The sequence below is a fragment of the Chrysemys picta genome, chromosome 9 (assembly GCF_011386835.1).
Source record: "Chrysemys picta bellii isolate R12L10 chromosome 9, ASM1138683v2, whole genome shotgun sequence".
Taxonomy (NCBI): Eukaryota; Metazoa; Chordata; order Testudines; family Emydidae; genus Chrysemys; species Chrysemys picta.
In genome coordinates, this window is record NC_088799.1 from 19,184,351 (window position 1) to 19,207,072 (window position 22,722).

Consider the following 22,722-nt stretch of genomic DNA (forward strand, 5'->3'; position numbering starts at 1 on the left):
TAAGGGACAGGCTGCAACTTTATTAAAATTTAACATCAGAAAAGGGGCATTAGCTGTCCATGTCCAGGGATGTAGATGGGTCCAACACAGGGTTTTCAAGGCATTTCTGACAGAGTCCATAACTCAGGGCAGAGTTTGCACAACTCACCCCAAGGATTCAGTGTACTCTCCTGGATCCTCTCACTTTCCCCTTTGTGAAGGGGACAGAAGTTACCAAGAACTTCAGGTCTCCCCTTTCCCTATAGACCTGGAGTTCACCAGTGAAATCTAATGTCTCTTATTTCCTAGGCCTGGTCTACACTACGAGTTTAGGTTGACTTTAGCAGCGTTAAATTGAATTAAGCCTGGACACATTCACACGACGAAGCCCTTTCTTTCGACTTAACTGGCCCTTTAAAACGGTTTCTTTACTCCACCTCTGATGAGGGGATTAGCGATAAAATCAGCCTTAGCGGGTCGGAATTGGGGTAGTGTGGATGGAATTCAACGTTATTGGCCTCCGGGAGCTATCCCACAGTGCTTCATTGTGACCGCTCTGGACAGCACTCTCAACTCAGATGCACTGACCAGGTAGACAGGAAAAGCCCCGCGAACGTTTGAATTTCATTTCCTGTTTGCCCAGCTTGGAGAGCACAGGTGACCACGCAGAGCTCATCAGCACAGGTAACCGTGATGGAGTCCCAGGATCGCAAAAGAGCTCCAGCATGGACCGAATGGGAGGTACGGGATCTGCTCGCCATATGGGGAGATGAATCAGTGCTAGCTGAACTCCGTAGCAGTAAATGAAATGGCAAAATATTAGAAAAGGTCTCCAAGGCCATGAAGGACAGAGGCCATAACAGGGACGCACAGCAGTGCCGCGTGAAAATTAAGGAGTTAAGGCAAGCCTACCACAAAGCCAGAGAGGCAAATGGAAGGTCTGGGGCAGAGCCGCAAACATGCCGCTTCTACACGGAGCTGCATGCCATGCTAGGGGGTGCAGCCACCACTACCCCAACCGTGTGCTATGACTCCATCACTGGAGAAAAACACAGGGAAGTGGGTTCGGGGGTACGAGGAAGATGAGGATGAAGATAATGTAGATAGCTCACAACAGCAAGGAAGTGGAGAAACCGGTTTCCCCAACAGCCAGGATACGTTTATCACCCTGGACCTGGAGCCAGTAACCCCCGAACTCACCCAAGGCATGCTCCCAGACCCTGAGGGCACATAGGGGACCTCTGGTGAGTGTACCTTTGTAAATATTACACATGGTTTAAAAGCAAGCGTGTTTAATGATTAATGATTAATTTGCCCTGGCAATCGCGGCCAGTACAGCTTCTGGAAAATTCTGTTAACGTGTATGGGGATGGAGCCGAAATCCTCCAGGGACATCTCCAGAAAGCTCTCCTTCATGTACTCCCAAAGCCTCTGCAAAAGGTTTCTGGGGAGGGCTGCCTTATCCCGTCCACCATGGTAGGACACTTTACCACACCAGGCCAGTAGCACATAGGGTGACCAGATGTCCCGATTTTATAGGGACAGTCCCGATTTTTGGGTCTTTTTCTTACATAGGCTCCTATTACCCCCCACCCCCGTCCCGATTTTTCACACTTGCTGTCTGGTCACCCTAGTAGCACATAGTCTGGAATCATTGCATAACAAAGCATGGCAGCGTATGGTCCTGGTGTTTGCTGGCATGCAGACAACATCCATTCCTTATCGCTCTTTGTTATCCTCAGGAGAGTGATATCATTCATGGTCACCTGGTTGAAATGGGGCGATTTTATTAAGGGGACATTCAGAGGTGCCCCTTTCTGCTCTGCTGAACAGAAATGTTCCCCGCTGTTAGCCACGCGGTGGGGGGGAGGAGTGAAGTGATCATCCCCGATAATTGAGTGTGGGGGGGAGGGGGCTTAGTTGGGTTTGTGCTGCATGTTAACCCGGAAACCGCAGCCCCTCCTTTTACATTGCAAACCCATTTTAAATGGCCAACCCAATGGGTGCTTGGTATGGGAAATGAGGGCGCTACTGTTTGAAACCATCCCCACATGTTAAGAAGGTTAAAAAAGCCAGAAGACTGTGGCTTACCATGGCTGCCTGCAAGCCAAAATCTGTTGCCTGGCACTGCGTGAGTGATCTCTCACACCAAACCGGCAGGCCCTCAATATAAGAGGAAAAATGCGACCTTGTAACGAAAGCACATGTGCTGTGTAATGTGAATAGCAAAATTTAACGTGAAAGAGTGTACCTATTGTTCTCTAAAATGTGTCTTTTTTAACCACCTCTCCCTTCTCCTCCTCCAGCTGCAAATGTTTCTCCTTCACAGAGGCTAGTGAAGATTAGAAGGAGAAAACGGCAGACTCGGGATGACATGTTCACGGAGCTCCAGATGTCCTCCCACGCTGAAAGAGCACAGCAGAATGCATGGAGGCAGTCAATGTCAGACTACAGAAAAGCACAGTATGAACGAGAGGAGAGGTGGCGGGCTGAATCGTGGGATGAACAGAGCAAGTGGCGGGCTGAAGATGATAGGTGGCGTTAGCTTGCAGACAGAAGGCAAGAGTCGATGCTCCGGCTGCTGGAGCATCAAACTGATATGCTCCAGCGTATGGTTGAGCTGCAGGAAAGGCAGCAGGAGCAGAGACCGCCGCTACAGCCCCTGTGTAACCAACAGCCCTCCTCCCCAAGTTCCATAGCCTCCTCACCCAGGCACCCAAGAACACGGTGGGGGGGCCTCCGGCCACCCAGTCACTCCACCCCAGATGATTGCCCGAACATCAGAAGGCAGGCCTTCAATAAGAGTTAAAGTTTTAAACTGCAGTGTGTCCTTTTCCTTCCCTCCTCCCTTACCCATCCTGGGCTACTTTGGCAATTATCCCCCTAGTTGTGTGATGAATTAATAAAGAATGCAGGAATGTGAAGTAACAATGACTTTATTGCCTCTGCAAGGGGTGCTTGAAGGGGGAGGGGAGGGCAGGGTGGTTGGTTTACAGGGAAGTAGAGTGAACCGGGTGGGGGGGGGTGGAGCGGAGGGTTCATCAAGGAGAAACAAGCAGAAGTTTCACACCGTAGCCTGGCCAGTCACAAAACTCATTTTCAAAGCTTCTCTGATGCGCACCGTGCCCTGCTGTGCTCTTCTAACTGCCCTGGTGTCTGGCTGCGCGTAATCAGCGGCCAGGCGATGTGCCTCAACCTCCCACCCCACCATAAATGTCTCCCCCTTGCTCTCACAGATATTGTGGAGCGCACAGCAAGCAGCAATAACAATGGGGATATTCTTTTCGCTGAGGTCTGAGCGAGTCAGTAAGCTGCGCCAGAGCGCTTTTAAACGTCCAAATGCACATTCCACCACCATTCGGCACTTGCTCAGCCTGTAGTTGAACGGGTCCTGACTACTGTCCAGGCTGCCTGTGTACAGCTTCATGAACCATGGCATTAAGGGGTAGGCTGGGTCCCCAAGGATAACTATAGGCATTTCAACATCCCCAACAGTTATTTTCTGGTCCGGGAAGAAAGTCCCTTCCTCCAGCTTTTGAAACAGACCAGAGTTCCTGAAGACACGAGCATCATGTACCTTTCCCGGCCATCCCACGTTGATGTTGGTGAAACGTCCCTTGTGATACACCAGGGCTTGCAGCAGCATTGAAAAGTACCCCTTGCAGTTTATGTACTCGGTGGCTTGGTGCTCCGGTGACAAGATAGGGATATGGGTTCCGTCTATCGCCCCACCACAGTTTGGGAATCCCATTGCAGCAAAGCCATCCACTGTGGCCTGCACGTTTCCCAGAGTCACTACCCTTGATATCACCAGGTCTTTGATTGCACTGGCAACTTGGATCACAGCAGCCCCCACAGTAGATTTGCCCACTCCAAATTGATTCCCGACTGACCGGTAGCTGTCTGGCGTTGCAAGCTTCCACAGGGCTATCGCCACTTGCTTCTCAACTGTGAGGGCTGCTCTCATCCTGGTATTCTGGTGCTTCAGGGCAGGGGAAAGCAAGTCACAAAGTTCCATGAAAGTGCCCTTATGCATGCGAAAGTTTTGCAGCCACTGGGAATCGTCCCACACCTGCAGCACGATGTGGTCCCACCAGTCTGTGCTTGTTTCCCGGGCCCAGAATCGGCGTTCCACGCCATGAACCTGCCCCAGTAACACCATGATTTGCACATTGCTGGGGCCTGTGCCTTGTGAGAGGTCTACGTCCATGTCAATTTCCTCATCACTCTCATCGCCGCGCTGCAATCGCCTCCTCAGCTGGTCCTGGTTTTGCTTTGGCATGTCCTGGCTCTGCATATACTCCAGGACAATGCGTGTGGTGTTCATCTTGCTCATAATTGCCGCGGTGATCTGAGCGGGCTCCATGATCCCAGTGCTATGGCGTCTGGTCTGAAAAAAGGCGCGAAACTAGTATCTGACGGACGGAGGGAGGAAGGGAGGGGCAAGTGACGACATGGCGTACAGGTACAGGGAATTAAAATCAACGAAGGTGGCTGTGCATCAGGGAGAAACACAAACAACTGTCGTCCCCCCAAAGATTGAACTCAAAACCCTGGGTTTAGCAGGCCGTTGATTTCACGGAGGGAGGGGGAAGCAAATGAATACAGAACAAATCTATTTTTTACATCTTAAGCTGGCAGATGACAGTGCAGCATGACTGATAGCCCTCGGCATCTTCTGGGCGCTTGACAGAAAATAGCATACTATGACTGATAGCCATCATCGTCAAGACTGCCCAGGTGCCCATGATTGACAGCCACTGCAGTACGACGACAACGGATATCAGTCGTAATATACCATCTTCTACCAAAAGGCAAGGGGCTGCTGCTGTGTGCAGTGCAGCCCCACATCTGCCAGCCCCATGTCTGCCAGCACCCAGATCGCCGATGAAGGCTACCAGTCATACTGCACCGTCTACTGCCAAAAGGCAATTAGCTGCTGCTGTGTAGCAATGCAGTACCACGTCTGCCAGCACCCAGAGGACATATGGTGATGGTGAGCTGAGCTGAGCTGAGCGGGCTCTATGCTTGGCGTGGTATGTTGTCTGCACAGGTAACCCAGGTAAAAAGGCGCGAATTGATTGTCTGCCGTTGCTCTGACGGAGGGGGAGGTGCCTGACGACATGTACCCAGAACCCCCCGCGACACTGTTTTGCATCATTCAGGCATTGGGATCTCAACCCAGAATTCCAATGGGCAGCAGAGACTGCGGGAACTGTGGGATAGCTACCCACAGTGCAACGCTCCGGAAGTCGAAGCTAGCCTTGGTACTGTGGACGCGGTCTGCCGACTTAATGCACTTAGAGCATTTTATGTGGGGACACACACAATCGGCTGTATACAACCGATTTCTATAAAACCGGCTTCTATAAATTCGACCTAATTTCGTAGTGTAGACATACCCCTAGTTGATAGTCTTTTAGCCACAGTGGACACTAGACACAAGTTGTGATGACTTAATGTTTATACAATTCCTAAATTTTATAGCTATTTAACCTAACTGTGTCTCTGTGATTCTCTGAGGCATGCGACAAAAATCCTATGAGGCCACAGTCAATTTTCTGTGAAGTAAAGATACTTTAACTTTCACAACCTTTCACCTGTTAGATGTTTTTCTTGCTAGAAGTCTCTTTTAGACCCCATCACATGAATTAAACCAACTTAAATTTCTTTAGTTTCAGTGGGCAAAATTTAGAAGTGATGTATAAGTAAGTAGGAGGGGGAGTAAGTTGCATGCCAGAAAGTAGCAGCTTTCATACCATCAGAAACTTGTTTTGAAAATACTAAAGGAAAATATTCAATTTTTTGGATGGAATATTCAGTAAGGAGATGCACTCCATTGCCGGTGTATACAATCCATTATATGGCCACAAACAGGGTGCACAGACCTGGTGTTAGTTTTCCCTTTATGAATAGTATGAGTACATAATATGCTAGCATATTTTGCTTTAGTTTAGAGCACCTGTTGGAGAGAGAGAAAAAACAGAGTTTTAAATTTCACATGCAGTGATTAGTACTGAATTTTTCTTTAGTCAAACAGTAGACCAACCTACATAATTGAAAAATTGATAGACATTTAAATCTTTTTTAATTACCTCTCTTTGCAGCCTTGAAAGAATGAGTGGTGATGAGATGAAGAAATAATCAACCAGTCAAATCACAGAATACTGGAAAGGTCAGATTCTTAAAGCTTAAGCACTGTGATTTACAGGAAATACAAACACATTACAATTCAGAAACTGCTTCTTTTTGACAGAGATTTAATGAGAATGGAGAGGAGAATGTAATCTGCACTCAAAGCAAACATTACAATGAGAATATTCTGGTCCTCTTTAAATGCCCTTCTTTGTAGCAACATATGCCTCCTACTCTGGACCATGTAGTCATTTAATTTACTTTGGCACATTCTACATTGCGAGAAATTCATCTGAGGAATTGATTTGTCTGTCAGCTCTCCATTAAGAAAACAATAGTGCTGAATCAACACCAACATGGCATTACTTCAGGTGCCTATTGCCACGGATGTGGCCCGTTGCCCATTTGGGTTGTAAAAATGGCATCCAAATACTGTAACAGGTATGAGCAATGAGACCAAAAAATGTAAAATTATGAAAAAAGATTAAAGAATTCTAAGTTTTTAAGTTCCCTGTTAAAAATAAAATAACCATAATCATCATCATCTGGTTCCTCCAGAGATCATATACTGTTTCAGTAATGGACATATTTTTGTTTTCTATTTAAACATTTTTTTAAAAAAACCTGAATGTTCCTGATTAAATACCCCAGGAGACTGAAGTCCTCTATTTATTCACAAAATAGACAGCACAGACAGCATCTGGGAAAGCTTCCTAGTCTTTGTCCCACTGATGTGTCTCAACCCTGGCCTGGAGGGATCACATCTACGTGTGAAATGATGCCCTGCCCCTCCCCCCCATTCTCAACCTTTTGACTGAAAAATTGCAGAAGGAATGAAAAATTAGTGATGGTTTCTGTGATGTGTGAGCACCTGTACGTGAGGAAATGGACAAGACCAACCTTATTTTTTCATACACCAATCATTAGGTTTCCTACACTACTGATCAATAATGCACTTATTTGAATTCTTTCACCCTTATTAAGTTTGGGGCCCATCTTAATAGGCTGAAGTGGCCTCATACTGACACCACCATGGCTACTATATATAGGTATAGCTAAATCACCCCTTTCACCCTGGAAAATTAAGACTATTGTTGGTGTTTCACCTCTGTAACTCCTCTTCTTCTTCCTTTGTTCCTACAGCTGCAGGTGTTTCACCTCTGTAACTCCTCTTCTTCTTCCTTTGTTCCTACAGCTGCCCCCATATAGGGAACAGTCATTTCTATGCAAATACTATACAGTAAAAATATAACTTCTCCATAACTAGTGGCTCCCTGGGGAAACCCACTGATTCCTGCCTATGTTTGGCTATGTATGAGACAGAGTCATTGTAGTTTGGAACCCACGCACTGAACTACCACATTTTATGATATTAATGGCCTTCTGTATTATTTACATATTCATGTATTGTTTCCTTGTTGTGCACATTTTATTATTTTTGGAAGAGCAATAATAGATTCATTTACACAGGAGCTGGCACCGAGCAGATTGAGGGAAAAAGCCACAAAATTATTAATTCATTTTATGGTAGTGTTATGAGGTAATTGGAACAAACAAAAAATAGATACAGGCTATTAGCTGAGCTATCACCTACAGTATTACCAGTTGGACGGCTTGCAAAGTTTTAAAAGGAACCGGTGGATAAGAAGGATTATGCACATTTTTTCACTTGATGGAATTGATATGAAGCAGTTTCTTGTAAAATATCCCACACTCCCTTAACTAGCCCCTGCACAGATAGGGAATCTCAAGGTGCATTATGCATCTATTATGCTTATTACAGGCTGTAGCAGGAGAGGTCCTTGCACAGCTGCACAGGGCTCTATAAAAAGCTTCCCTGTTATGTAGCTTACATAGAGCTTTGTCAAAATAGCAGCACTGCTGGGCTACAGGCGCTGCTAGTTCCCTGCTCTCCAGCAAAGAAAGATGTCAAGGAGGATGGATCCAGATGGGGTTGGATCCAGATTGGGAAGGGATAGAGGTATGGCACTGTCCACCTACACTACCCTCCTGCAGAGACAGGCCCGGGTACTGGTGAGTGGGGAGCATTCTGTTGGATGATGCAAGTAGCTCACTTCCCATACACTACGAGCAGCGCTGGGAGAGACTATACTAGCCTAAGGCACTGACTTACCAGTGCTGTTCCTGGGTTGTGCAATTCCACACTGCCCCTACTCAGGGCTATAACAGAAATGCCAAAATATCACCCTGTAAGTAAATCATTTACAGAAGTCACAGTCTATCAAAAACTTTCCCAATGTTAAAGTACTAGGGTTAAATTCTGCTCTCAATAAGACTGGGGTAACTACTGAAATTAGTATAGGTGTTTTTTTTTGTTTGTTTATTTTTGTTTTTTGAGATTTACACCTATGAAACTGAAAACACAATTTCACCTCAGATCTTTAAAATAAGAAACCATATTTTTCAAAATTCTCTGCTTTATATTTTGGGCTGATCTGGACTTTGAAGTACAAAGGTAGACTAAATAAAAGAATGGAACAGAAAAAAATATACCGGTAATTAGTTTTTATGTAACAATGATGGTACCCCAAAATATTGGTAGTAAAGAGACTTGTGTAAGTGAACACAGCAATTGTTATGTTCTCAACCATAGCTTTAACAGAGGCGTAGGTACCAGCATCTGTTTTTATTGACAAAGAATGTTAGCCAAGGCATCAGTTAAAAGTACAATATGTAATTTCAGTTTAAATGGGCCAAAAATGTAACTATCATTGTAATAGAATTAAACAACTGGATAAAATTTATGAGCACATGGGCAGTGACAAAAACATTTATTAATGGGACTATTCCGGTGAATGAATTGTATTAGGTCCTCTATCCTAGATTTGGAAGTTAGGATTATACACACAAAGGTTACACACTCATAGTGAATGAACCACAGACTAAAGCAGGGTTTCCCAGCCTTTTTAGATTGGTGGTCCCTTATTCTGAAGTTAAAAATTTCCGCATCCCCTTTACATGTTACAAAAGTAAGGTAAATATATATATATCAATGAGAATGATATGCCTGTGTAATTTATTTGTGCACCTGCTTTGAGATGCTGACAGACTGTACTCAACCATGAATAGTCGGGGTATGTGGGGAGTAGGAGAGTAATTTTTTCTTTGTTTTTAATTGTAACTAAGTTCAACACTTAGTGACTACTCCCTCCTTCCTTCCTTCCTCCCATTCCATTGCCTTTAGTGGAGGTCACTGATTGAGAAGCAATGGACTAAAGGACTTTACAATGTTTTGCATAATATTATAATGTGGACTTTTTGTCTTGTTGTAAATTCTGTTTTCTCATAATGTATATCCATAACAGATACAAGCACGTTCAAAAGGCAGCAGAGCAAACGGTTTTGAAGAATCTGGGCCAAATTCAATAATACTGCAAAGAGGAATAACACCACTGATTTCAATGGTACTGTGACTGCTAATGCCAGGGTGAATTTGACCCACAGAATTTATGACCATCATGCCATGAATTCAAACAGTATAAGCTAGACAAAAATGAATCATTTTATCTATTCATGCACTATCCTCAAAAACAAATCTTCACTCAATCTTTTAACTATCATCTACTATCTGATGTATATGTTGGATGTTTATAAATATATAGGGACACATTTAGCCTGGAGGAACAAGTGCAGTTCTCAAGGAGGTTTCTGGGACAGGCTGAGAATGTAAATTCAGTCATTTGGTATAACTCCCACATTTATGTAAACTCCACCACCATTTACATCTGTTTTGTGACCAGGGGGAATTAATCTCTGCCCTATAGACCCTCTGTGCCAGTTGCAGCAAGTAAAAAGGCCACAGGAATACCCCTGGTGCAGGATGCTGTCCGTACCCCCATTCATGGAAAACCTCAGTGAAGTGGATTTTTGGAGATGAGGGCCATGGTCATGTCAAGGGCAGGAAGTGGAATCCCCTCTATCCCTGTGCTAGCACAGGGATGAACCTGGCCTATGATATCTAAGGGTACGTCTACACTACCCGCCGGATCAGCTGGTAGCGATCGATCTATCGGAGATCGATTTATCATGTGTAGTGCAGATGCGATAACTTGATCCCCTATCACTCTCCCATCAACTGCTGAACTCCAGCTCAGCGAGAGGAGGAAGCAAAGTCAACAGGGGAGCCGCAGCTGTCGACCCTGCGATGTGAGGATGCGAAGTAAGTGATTCTAAGTCGATCTAAGATACGTCGACTTCAGCTACGCTATTCTCGTAGCTGAAGTTGCGTATCTTAGATCGATCCCCCACACACAGTGTAGACCAGGCCTTAGTTACACAATTGTTTATGTCACCACTGAATTTGGCATAGAGAAATATGACATTTAAGTCACTTTTATGTTGGAGGATGATACCTTTTTCTGGTCATGATACCTATATACTAACCCAGTGGAACCACAGAGTCTGGTTTCATCCTGTGTGAATCAAGTGCACACCATACAGACGCAGCCAGGAATATTTGCACTCATGGCTGTAGAAGGCCTTAGGCAAACCAACATGTTTCTTCACTTAGTTCAAGAGTCAGAAGTTACTTTCCTGAAAACCTAGTTCCTTACCCCAATGAATCGTCAAATGAGCAACTGAGGCTGAAGTTGAGGAGTAGGTTGATATGGCACAAGACTAGGAAGGAATAACGGAACTAGATGTCAATAGAAAAACAGAGGGAATAACCAAGGCTCAATAAAGAAAGGATGGTCCACTGGTCAGGGTGTTAGGCTTAGACTTAAGAGAACCAGGTTCAACTCCTTGCTCTTCTATGGACTTCTTATATTACCTTAGGCAAGTCACTTAGGGCCAGATTTTTAAAAGGCATGTATGCTCCTCTCAGTGCTCCAATACCGAATTGACTTACAAGCCTAAGTCTTACTAACAGTCAGTGAGACTTAGGATCATAAGTTAGTTAAGGCTTAGTCTCTTTATGCCTCAGTTGCCCATCTGTAAAATGGGGGTAACAGCACTTCCTTACCTCACAGAGACATTGTGAGGAAAAATACATTTAAGATTGTGAGGTGACCAGATGCTCGGGGGGCCAAATAAGATTCAATATATATATTCTAGCCCCAGAGAATCGGACATAGACCGATAGCCAACAAGTTCTCAAATACAGTTTAGTTTTCCAAAACTATTTTTATGATCAGATATAGAGTGACTAGGACTGTAGACTACTTTTTTTTATGACTGAACAAATAACATTTTTTAAAAACATTTTTAAAATTTGAAATATAATTTGTTTAGACAATTAAAGATCAGCTTGCATCAAAAAATTCACATTTTTTGTATTTTCAATGCGAAAAATGATAATAGCATAGAAATTTAATAAAAAGCAAAATTTCTGAGTCAAGAAATAGCCCAGAAAGACATTACAAAAATGTTCACATTACATTTTACTGAAAAAAATACTTCCTTTTCCCACAGCTTGAGGTCTTATTTTACCTGAACTACTTCACCTCTCTAATCCTATCCTTGGAGATGAAATTGAAGCCATCTACATTATTTATTTCTTATGAAACAAACTACTTTCATTTCCATTCATAGTTACCTTTTAACCTTCCTGGATGCACACACATTTTTCCCTGGTTACACTCTCCCATCTCTAAATGAAAACAGAAAATAAAAGGGGAAAAAAACAGTGCACAGTGAAATTACCTTTATCCTCACATGTGATGTTAAGAGACAACAGGAATAGTCTTTACTACCAGTAGATGAAAATGCTAGATTTACCAAAGATGGCTTATGAAAAGCTGTAAATTACTCTTCCTTATGCAAGCCTGGTTTTCCGCACCCCCTGATGTTCTCAGTGTTTGTCTCTGCTACACTTTTTAGGGGTTTTCCACCTTTTAATCTATGGCCATGTAGGATTTATGCCAAAAGGGGCTGCTGAATCAGCACATACCTTTGCCATCCTAAGCATGTCCTTTCCCTGTGAACACTGTTTTAGGTAATGCTGGCTTATTAAGGGTCCCTTCATAGAGAGAGAATTGTGATGACTTTGGCCACTAGGGGTGGTGTGTCTCGATGTATTCTACCATTCACCCTGGGATGAATACAGTCCACTGCCTCACTCTGGGTTTTACACAGTTATGCTCCAAACAGCTGAAAGTGCATTTAAAAAAAAATCTTCTGAGAATTTAAATACATTAGATTAATTAAAACTGTTGTACCTGTTTTGTGAGGCTCACTCTTATCTACATGATAATGATTTTGGCCTCAGCAGTTTGAGAAGTGTCTGTTGGTGGATACAGAGAGTGATAGATTCATATAATGGGCCTCGAAATGACAACGAAAGACTTTGCACTGCTTTGAATCATCCATTTACTGTGCCGCATTATTCAGAAAGTAATGCAACCCTATACATAAATAATGATTTAAATGTGCTTTTAAAATTTGTTAATGCTCCAGCATCATCCCCCCCCCACTGTATACTCAGAAAATTGATTTGACGATGACTAGACCTATGTTCTTAAATTGTGTAATGTTAATGTAGAAAAAGAGTTTTGACAACAATGAAACTGGAAGCATTTCCAGAAGACTAGGCTTTGTGGAAATGAGATGGCAGTCTTCATAGTTCCCAAAGAAAGTCAGCTTGACAGGGAAAAAGTAACAGAACAAGGGTTGAGGGGTCTACATATTTTTTTTTTTAAATCAGTAATAAAGTTAGTGAAAATGGTCAAATAGACTAGAATACATTTTTCACATAATTAAGAAAACATCAAGCTGTCATTTGACAGCAAAGTTGTCCGTTGATAGCGAAGTTAAGCTGAGATCATCATGAACAAACAGATACAAGATATTTTGAGCTACATAACTCAGCGCTATCGCATCTTAAGAACATGACATCTCTGACAGTGGCTCTGATTCATGGCTCGTTTTGAGAGGGAATCATGAAGCAGAAAGTTGACGGCATCAGATAAAAAGAAAAAATCTTGGTTTTGGCTTCCTGACCCAATTTTTCCTTCCCTTTACAATTCTTCGCAATTTCTGCTTATGATGATATCACACTCATAAGACTAGCAAACTTAAGGCCACTTTTTCTTTCTTTAAGGTAGCTTTAGTACTCATACTATGACAATATCAGGTTAGTTCAGTGCTCACACAAGTGACACAGCCTTAAATTCTAAGAGACATCCAAGGTTGCACTTCAGTAATACTAAATAAAAATTCCTAGCTCTTATGCATTGCTGTTTCCTTAGTTTGGCATGGAAAATATGTCTAAGCTCTGGAGTCTGAGAGTCAAACTGGCCTATTTAATGTGTTCTCAAGAGCAGCCTGGACTGTTTCTCTACAGGGCAACATGCTTCTGAAAGATGAGTAGGAGGATGCTGTCATCTATAATACAACTGAAGAGAACGTAATTACTTAACATTGCTTAAAAGGCTACACATCAGAAAGCACAGGAAACATACAGAATATGAATATGCAGAAACTACATTACTGAGCAATCTAAAAGATATGCTCATGCTATTGGAAAATTTTATTACAGAGAAAGATGGAAGCTAGCGTAATAAAACTAAGACACCCATACTCAGTAATCATATCCTGACTATTCATGAACTGGCATTCCTGTTCATCCAGCAAGAATAGATCAAGGGCCTGATCTTCCTCTTGTTGAAATCAATAACGAATAACAAAACTTTCAATGTAGCAGTAGCAGGATTGGGTCACTGATGGAAATAAGCGTCTTTTATCCAGTCTTATTTCTCCCCCTTAGGTCTGTGTTCCAGTGTAATCTCTAAAAGAAAATAAGAGCTGCCATACTGGGTCAGAACATCTTGCCCAATATCCTGTCTCCAACAGTGGCCCATACCAGAGCTTCAGGGGGAACATATAGAATAGGGCAATTAGGGAGTGAGCTACCCCTGATTTCCACTGCTGGCTTCTAGTAGTCAAAGGTTTATGGTCACCCCAACCTCAGGGTTGCATCCCTGACTATGTTGGATAATAGCCATTGAAAGATCTATTCTCCATGAATTTATCCAGTTCTTTTTTGAACCAGATATACTTTGGTCATCACAACATCCCATGGCAATGAGTTCCACAGGTAATTGTGCATTGTGTGAAAAAGTACTTCCTCTTGCTGCATATTCGCTTCATGGGATGACCCCTGTGTTTTGTACTGTGTGAAAGGGTAAACAACATGATTCTCATTTCCATACCATTCATAATTTTATAGAGCTCTATCATATCCCACCTTAGTCATCTCTTTTCTAAGCTAAATAGCCCTAGTCTTTTTAGTCTCTCCTCATATGCAGGGCCAGCTCCAGGCACCAGGCACCCAAGCACATGCTTGGGGTGGCACCTGTTAAGGGGTGGCGGAGGGAGTGCGGCGCGGCATTCCGCGGGGGGGGGCAGGCTCCGGCAGCGCGGCGCGGTGCGGCGCTCGGCAGGGGGCGGCACGGGGCTCGGCGCTCGGGGGGGGTTCTGGCAGCGCTCGGCGGGGGGGCGGGCTCCGGAGGCGCGGCGCTCGGGGGGGGTTTCCAGCAGCGCTCGGCAGGGTGGGGGGGTGGGCTCCGACGGCGCGGCGCTCAGCGGGGGGGCAGCGCGGGGCACGACGCTGGGGGGGGGGGTGTTCCGGCGGCGCTCGGCGGGGGGGTGGCGCTGGGGGGCAGGGTGGCGCGGCGCTCAGCGGGGGGCTCGGGGGGCAGCGCTTTTTTTTGCTGCTTGGGGCAGCAAAAAAGTTAGAGCTGGCCCTGCTCATATGGAAGACTTTCAATACCTTTGATCATCTTTGTTGCCCTTCTCTAAACCTTATCCAGTTCCACTATATCCTTTTTGAGATAGGGTGACCTGAACTGGACTCAGTAATCAAGGGGCGGGGTGGTGGTGGTGGTGGTGGTGCATAATGGATTTATACAGTGGTATTATGACATTTTATGTCTTATTTTCTATCCCTTTCCTAATGGTTCCTAACATACTGTTAAGAAGTTCCATAGTGATCTTTGATATGGGAGTATATCAGAGAGTGCTAGAGAACTTTTAGTATGTGAGAGCAGGGTTGAGTGAGTGGGTGGGAAGGCATACTCTGTCTTCCAGCTCACTAACCCTCAGTGCAGACCAGCCCTTAGAATAAATCCAGGCTCGGGGAATTAGAAGCTCTGCAGCCCTCACATCTCTGTGGGACATATCCTTTGCATAAGTTTAGCTGAAACCCATTACACCTACTTGTGACTCATGAATCATGCAGAAACTCTTTCCAATCAACTGCTTTCAAGAATAGTTGGTTAAAGTTCCACCTCTGCATTCCTTGACTGACATGAGTTCAAATCTGCTCAAAACTCATGAAGGAAAGAAAAAAGAAAAGTAGGGAAAAGTCTCCTGTTCAGATAAATACATCTGTATTTATAATGATGATCATATTAGTTTCAGTACTGCTTAGATTCAAATGTAGAGATCCTTTACAGGCTACATGTACTATCATGGGATCAATATAAATAATAGTAAAATAGACCAAACTCTGCTCCCAATTATAGCTATGTAATCCAACCACATTAAAGTCAGTGGATTACTCTGTGTAATTGAAAACAGAATCTGATCCATTACTGGATTACCATGTAAATAACTCTCTAGTAAGTGAACAATAAAGCTGCTAATTTCTTCGGGAACATATTTTTAAAACAGGTATGTGAACTATGAAATGCCTTTCTGTTCAGATCACAGAGGCCATTTTGGGAAGTAGGAGAAATATGACAAATTATCAGCCTTCAAATTAAAACAAGTGAAATCTCATAATTCCATGAACTATACAGCTGCTGAACAAGGTTTCTTTTCTGTGTGATAATAAAAACATAAAGAACATATATTTAATGTTCTATTGAAAGCATAGACCGAAAAGACTCTAGAAAATTGTTTCAATAAAAACATCTTCCACTAGGTTAATTTTACATTCTAGAAGTCCCCACTAAATTATTGATATGGACATGAACTCTAATAAGGCTCAGGTCTTAGATGTCATCTCTGAACACCTTTATAACAACATTGCCACTCTAAATAGCCCTATTATCCAGTACATATCAAAGATGCCGGGAAGTATTGCCATTCACCTTTCAAACAGCTCTTACCATCAATTTCTAAAAGCGAGATAAATGTACCAATATGGTCTCTTGTTATTGCCTAATTCTGCGGATACACATTAATCTAAGAATTTTAGCCCCCATAATGTTTATTAGTTTGGAAAGGACACTGCATGCCTTAATCCACCCTTGCTGGAGGCTTATTTAAAGAAAAAATGTCCAGTATTGTATGGCCTGGCTCCTTTACATATGGTCTGTCCATGTCTGTTTAGACACTAGTCCCAAAGATTAACCTGAGCAGGGCTGCACTGTGGCTCTATTTGTGGGATTACATTTTACTGTCAATCCAGTGAAGCAAATTTTAAAATAAAAATTCTCACTCTTGTTAGATATAAAGGCTTTCAATAATTTAAGCTAATGGCATTTTTTATATCGAACTCACAGTTCTTCTAGTTTCATATCCTGGATTCTGTATTTGTTGATATATGGCGGTGGGGCACTGAGATTTTCAAACCTTTGCAGAATTAATAGAAGATAGGTCTCTAAATCTCCCAGACTGCCTCAACTTTAGGTTTTAGCCAGCTATTGACAAACAAAACTCTCTCATTCTGTTGCTATGGAAAGAACATCAGATAAGGATAAAATTTTTCAGGTCCTATTCACTTATACTTGATTTAGCAGTCAAACTATAGAGAGTATGTCAGAATTTGGGTGGTCATAGTATTTCAATTGGCTCAAACGTTAAAAGTTTTGCTTTACGTTCAGTATTCTTTTTTCTGCCAAATGCTACTGACTCTATTCCTTATTTATTGCCAGTAGTTTCTGAATTTAGTGACCTCTTGGTATACCTCATTAATTAGAGAAAAGCAACATTTTGCCATTGTCTAGGAATTGATTTGGAGAGGTCTTTTCATAAAATCATAGAATCATAGAATATCAGGGTTGGAAGGGACCTCAGGAGGTCATTAATTTTCCAAAACGAACATTTGAAATTACTCAAAATTCAGCAGCAAGGAATACATACAAAAGATCTTCTCAGGCAATTTACATCTCACAGTCACACTTAGATACTTTGTTTTCAAGGCACCCAAAACAATTACGGAATTCTCTAAACTGCCCAAGCATAGTCACATCCTTGCTGATCAAAAAGCAATGCATTCATGTTGTTTGTTTTCAAGAATCTAGTCTCACACTGCTTATGATTGTTAGTAGACTAAAAAAGGTCAGGGAAGACATTGCCAGTGCCTTTTCTGGAACTTCTAAGAGCAAAGCAACAATTGCAATGATACATATAATCATTCTTGTTTAAATTTCTAATCATAGCTGCCCCTTCTGGTCATTATTATATTTTAATTACAGGGACTGTATGCTAAGAAATATATTTTAATCGACATTTATACTGCCAACTCCCTCTCTAAGAAATGTATTGTTAAGGTTTAAGTGGGGCTATTCTAGAGATCTGGAGTAAGAAACCACTCAAGATTAATACAAGTGGCAGAATAATATCCAGATTATATGAGTGACTACATCATCACTTGATGATTACCTGTTCTGTTCATTCCCTCTGAGGCACCTGGCATTGGCCAATGTCAGAAGACAGGATACTGGGCTAGATGAACCTTTGCTCAGATCCAGTATGGCCGTTCTTATGTTCTTACAATAGCAGGAGCCTAAGACATTCTTACTCCTTCAATATGAGCAATCCTTGCCAATCACAAATCAGTGAAAGTTATTTTGTAGATGGCTATCACCACCTCCTGCTGAGGACATTACCTTTTGCACTGGCACAAAGGAAGTACGTTGGGGCAAGGCTATGGCTCTGTTTCTGTCACCTCCTCCCACCTCTTAATAGTTTATTATAGACATTGAGTTCAATGATCAAAGTGAACCATTCTATACATGTTCTCAAGAGTGACCATCTATTGTGTGTGTGGGGGGGGGAGAGGGAATAAACTTTCCCACCAAATCCAATTTAATAATTTAGAAAACCACAGAGAAATGGCAGGAGATGATATAACAGGCTAAATCACAAAGCAGTTAGGTAATCCTTTTTTTCCTTCATGCAAGATTGGGAGGAGTGAGACGTGGAACCAGGATTATGGCATTGAAAAAGTTATATCTTCTAAAGAGTGAATGGGGAGAAGCTGGGCTGTACCTATATTCTTGCACTGACATGACTACAGGTGCAGTGAAGTTAGTGGATCTGAACTGTGATATCTGCACATGGTGTGTGACAATGCTCTTCTTCCACCCTTATTTCCTGCTCCATGGGTGATAGCACAGATTCTGTCACTATATTCTACTCAGACATGTTGAGAGTAAGGGTTTGCTGAAGAAGCAGAGAAATGAGCATGTATTAGATATGTAAGTAAAGTAAGATTGTAATTAGGGCTATCAAGCGATTAAAAAATAATCATGATTAATCTTGCTGTTAATAATAGAATACCAGTTATATAAATATTTTTGTATGTTTTCTACATTTTCAAATATATTGATTTCCATTACAACACAGAATACAAAGTATACAGTGTTCACTTTATTTTTGATTACAAATATTTGCACTGTAAAAAACAAAGGAAATAGTATTTTTTCAATTCCCCTAATACAAGTACTGTAGTGCAATCTCTTTATCATGAGAGTTGAACTTACAAATGTAGAATTATGTACAAAAAATAACTGCATTCGAAAATAAAACAATGTAAAACTTCAGAGCCTGCAAGTCCACTCAGGCCTACTTCAGCCAATCGCTCAGACAAGCAAGAGTGGTTACAATTTGCAGGAGATAATGCTACCCACTTCTTGTTTACGTCACCTAAAATTGAGAACAGGCATTTGCATGGCACTGTTGTAGCCAGCGTCGCAAGATATTTACATGTGCTAAAGATTCATATGTCCCTTCATGCTTCAACCACCATTCTAGAGGACATGCATCCATGCTGATAATGATCAAAAGCAGAGCAGACCAAGGCATGTTCATTTTCATCATCTGAGTCAGATGCCACCAGCAGAAGGTTGATTTTCTTTTTTGGTGGTTCGGGTTCTGTAGTTTTCACATCTGAGTGTTGCTCTCTTAAGATTTCTGAAAGCATGCTCCACACATCATCCCTCTCATATTTTGGATGGCACTTCAGATTCTTAAACCTTGGGTCGAGTGCTATAGCTATTTTTAGAAATCTCACATTGGTACCTTCTTTGCGTTTTGTCATATCTGCTGTGAAAGTGTTCTTAAAATGAATATGTGCTGGGTCATCATCTGAGACTGTTATAACATGAAATATATGCCAGAATGCATGTAAAACGGAACAGGAGACATACAATTCTTCCCCAAGGAGTTCAGTGACAAATTTAATTAATGCATTATTTTTTTAACGAGCATCATCAGCATGGAAGCATGTCCTCTGGAATGATGGCGGAAGCATGAAGGGGCATATGAAGGTTTAGCATATCGGGCACTTAAATACCTTGCAACGCCGGCTACAAAAGTGTCATGCGAACGCCTGTTCTCACTTTCAGGTGACACTGTAAATAAGAAGCAGGCAGCAGTAACTCCTGTAAATGTAAACAAACTTGTTTGTCTTAGCGATTGGCTGAACAAGAATTAGGACTGAGTGGAGTTGTAGGCTCTAAAGTTGTACATTGTTGGGTTTTTTTGAGTGCAGTTACATAACAAAAAAATCTACATTTGTAAGTTACACTTGCACGATAAAGAGATTGCATTACAGTACTTTTATGAGGTGAATTGAAAAATACTATTTCTTTTGTTTTTACAGTGCAAATATTTGTAATAATAATATAAAGTGAGCACTGTACATTTTGTATTCTGTGTTGTAACAGAAATCAATATATTTGAGAATGTAGAAAAACATCCAAAATATTTAATAAATTTCAATTGGTATTCTACTGTTTAACAGCACAATTAATCACAATTAATTTTTTTTTAGTTAATGGCATGAGTTAACTGCAATTAATCAACAGCCCTTGTTGTAATGGAAGAAATGTTCATTCCATTGCCTCAGGAAGGAGTACATTGAAGTAATGGCAGTGCAAGAATGAGTAGAGGCACTTGTATTATCCTCAGAGTGGTGATTCTCCTGGAATAGTCAGTGAATCAAACAGCATGGATGTGAGGGGAGTATGTTGGGGTGAAGATCCTCCCCCCTCCCCCACCACCTACTGGCTAGCAAATGAGCGAGTAAGGATAGTAAAACTGGAAATTTGAGAAAGGACCCCTTATAGATGACAGATGTTGAGAGATCTGAGGAGTAGGTCCTGGTGAGACTACACTAAGGGAATAACTGATTTCTAAGGGAAATCTCCATTGCAAACTTTAAACTCTCCATTGCAAACTTTAAACTCTAGTGATGAGTTGATATTTAGGATAAATGGTTCTAGTCCCTCATCTGGCACTGACTCACCATGTGTCCTTGGGTAAATCACTTTCCCTCTCAGTGCCTCCTTTTCCCAATGTGTAGTTTGGGGACAATCATGCTTGCTGCCATTGGTCAAACATGTTGAGATCTACAAATGGAAAGCACTGTATTAGTATGAGACTTTTCAAAATTATCTTCCATAATAAAAAGGAGGCTATAAACTTTTTTACTGCTTTTAAAAAAAAATCAGTACAGACATGTACAGGATTAACCACTGCCATTTTAAAAAAATTTAAAACTCCATTAGCAGAGTTTATAAGCTTCACATATTGTAGCAAATCTCTCTAAAATGTACCTTTCAACCTTCATAAGTGTTCTCAAAGACAGTATTTCCCATGGAGGACATCAGAATAAAACACAGTTTGACCTAGCTATTTTAGATAAAGATCTAAATAAAATAAATTTTAAGAAAGGACTATTCTTAGCATGAAAGCCTTTCAGTTTTAAACTCTTGTTTGAATCTCCTTTTTTGTTAACTTCAAACTTTAAGAAAATGAAATTGTCCTCTGTCTAGCGAGTAATTACAGGTACAAAGCAGGCTTTGTGCACCCCTTGCCCTCCAGGACATTGAGGTATAAGAGTCACAGACACTTTTGTGTACCAGAAACACATTTACACCCTTAACTATGAATCCACTAGCATGGATTCATGATATAGTGGCATGGAAGAAAAACAGCAGTTCGATTAAAATTACTCACTTTTATTGAATTCTCTTATAATGAATTTTCTCCAGCAGAACAAAAACCACATCATGGCAATCTAAACTCCTCCTACAGTGAGGAATCACTAGGAACATAATGGATTAATGACTTTGAACTTAATGTTCATCATCTGTTCTGCTCTAAGTTATGAATGCAAAAATAACATTCCCCAAATTATACCAGTAAAAAGTAAGATGTGCACAGTTTGAATACATGTCTTTCTCTTGCTGCAATGCAGCATTGCTGCCATCATGCTTCACATATAGTAAAGTATACAATTCTAATATCATTAATTTTATTTTTATGGCTTCACTATAAGATTCCCCTTTTCTTGTACACAATATAGATAGGATCATAGAATCACAGATGAAAAGGTATCCTAGAAGGCACTACAGATACAGTGTTTAATAAATATATTGGCAAAATTTGGAAGCAACTTTTCTAACGTGGAAAACAGAGATAATCATTTTTATAAAGGAAAAAACGTATGCAGAGAAATTCTATTTCTTTTCCGGACTACAAGAAATAGTGTAGATCCATTTCAGCCCTTGCTATTTGACTTTTTCCTGACTCTGTTTGTGAATTACAGTACTTTGAGGATTTTAGAACTATAGTAGCTTGAGGTTTCTACAACCTGGTGAGCAATAAGTGACGTGACATTTAAAATATGATTTATTATATTCCTGAATTACACATACATTAATCTTAAAACTGACAGAAACCTACAGGGTTTAATAGAATTTTTGTCAGCTGGTATAACAGTTTAGTCAAGAATATTAGTCTATATTCTCATACCTCTAGGTTCTGGTGAATTTCATTTGACACATGTCTAGTACTACAAACTTTGTAGAGATTTATCTGAATGGGAATGTATTTAGTAGCTAGGGACACAAAAGCATCCTTCTACAAAAAATCCTCAGTTGTACAAGGCCTCTGGTATCTGAAAAAAATCGAGTCTACCTTAGGTGAAATAAGAATCCAGATTTTTTTTAAAGCAGCAACATTGAGGTGTTTAGTCATCAGGACCACATTTTTAATAAAGTCTACAGAATTTGAAGTGGTACATACTGAAACAAGTATTTTCAGAAAATCAGGTTATAAAATTAGAAAATAAATGTAATAATGGATAGAAATTGTATTGCCTTCTGTTCAGTCATGTAAATTAGCAGCTAGAGTTTCAGCAGAACATTTGTAGCCAATTAGTTCATATTATCTTTTAAATGCACCATCTATTGTTGTGGTTAAATCATGTTATTTCATATGCAGTTAATGTGTGATTAGTAGTTCAATTATAGGTATAGTAAGTGGTATAGGATTACAAGAGTATAAAACTGACAAGTATTTAGGACTGATGAGTGTGTATTAGGTATGTAAGTAAAGTAAGGTTGTAATGCAAGAACTACAGACTGAGATTTCAGTTTGGCCATATTAGCCTCACTGTAAAGAATGTGC

At 41.4% G+C, this 22,722-nt stretch overlaps 1 protein-coding gene and 1 long non-coding RNA gene across 3 annotated transcripts in view; both read right to left on the reverse strand.

The window, feature by feature from the left end:
- Positions 1 to 22,722, reverse strand: part of LOC135973563 (uncharacterized) — a 117,868-nt gene that overhangs the window by 14,550 nt on the left and 80,596 nt on the right. Inside the window, exons 3-4 of one of the 2 annotated variants that reach the window (XR_010590468.1) lie at positions 20,555 to 20,657; positions 11,672 to 11,725 (exon numbers count right to left, since the gene is read on the reverse strand). This is a non-coding gene — a long non-coding RNA (uncharacterized LOC135973563). Of the gene's footprint in view, positions 1 to 11,671; positions 11,726 to 20,554; positions 20,658 to 22,722 lie in introns of those variants that run through there. The other variant, XR_010590467.1, reaches the window with a different exon arrangement.
- Positions 1,629 to 4,466, reverse strand: LOC135973562 (uncharacterized). Its single transcript, XM_065557422.1, has 2 exons — positions 2,071 to 4,466; positions 1,629 to 1,745 (listed from the first exon to the last, which is right to left on the reverse strand). The coding sequence occupies exon 1, from the start codon at positions 4,343 to 4,345 to the stop codon at positions 3,044 to 3,046; it is 1,302 nt and encodes a 433-aa protein (XP_065413494.1). The 5' UTR covers positions 4,346 to 4,466; the 3' UTR covers positions 1,629 to 1,745; positions 2,071 to 3,043.

Bases quoted from the DNA above. Each gene is read 5' to 3' on its own strand.
- LOC135973562 (XM_065557422.1), bottom strand. From the start codon at position 4,345: ATGGAGCCCGCTCAGATCACCGCGGCAATTATGAGCAAGATGAACACC.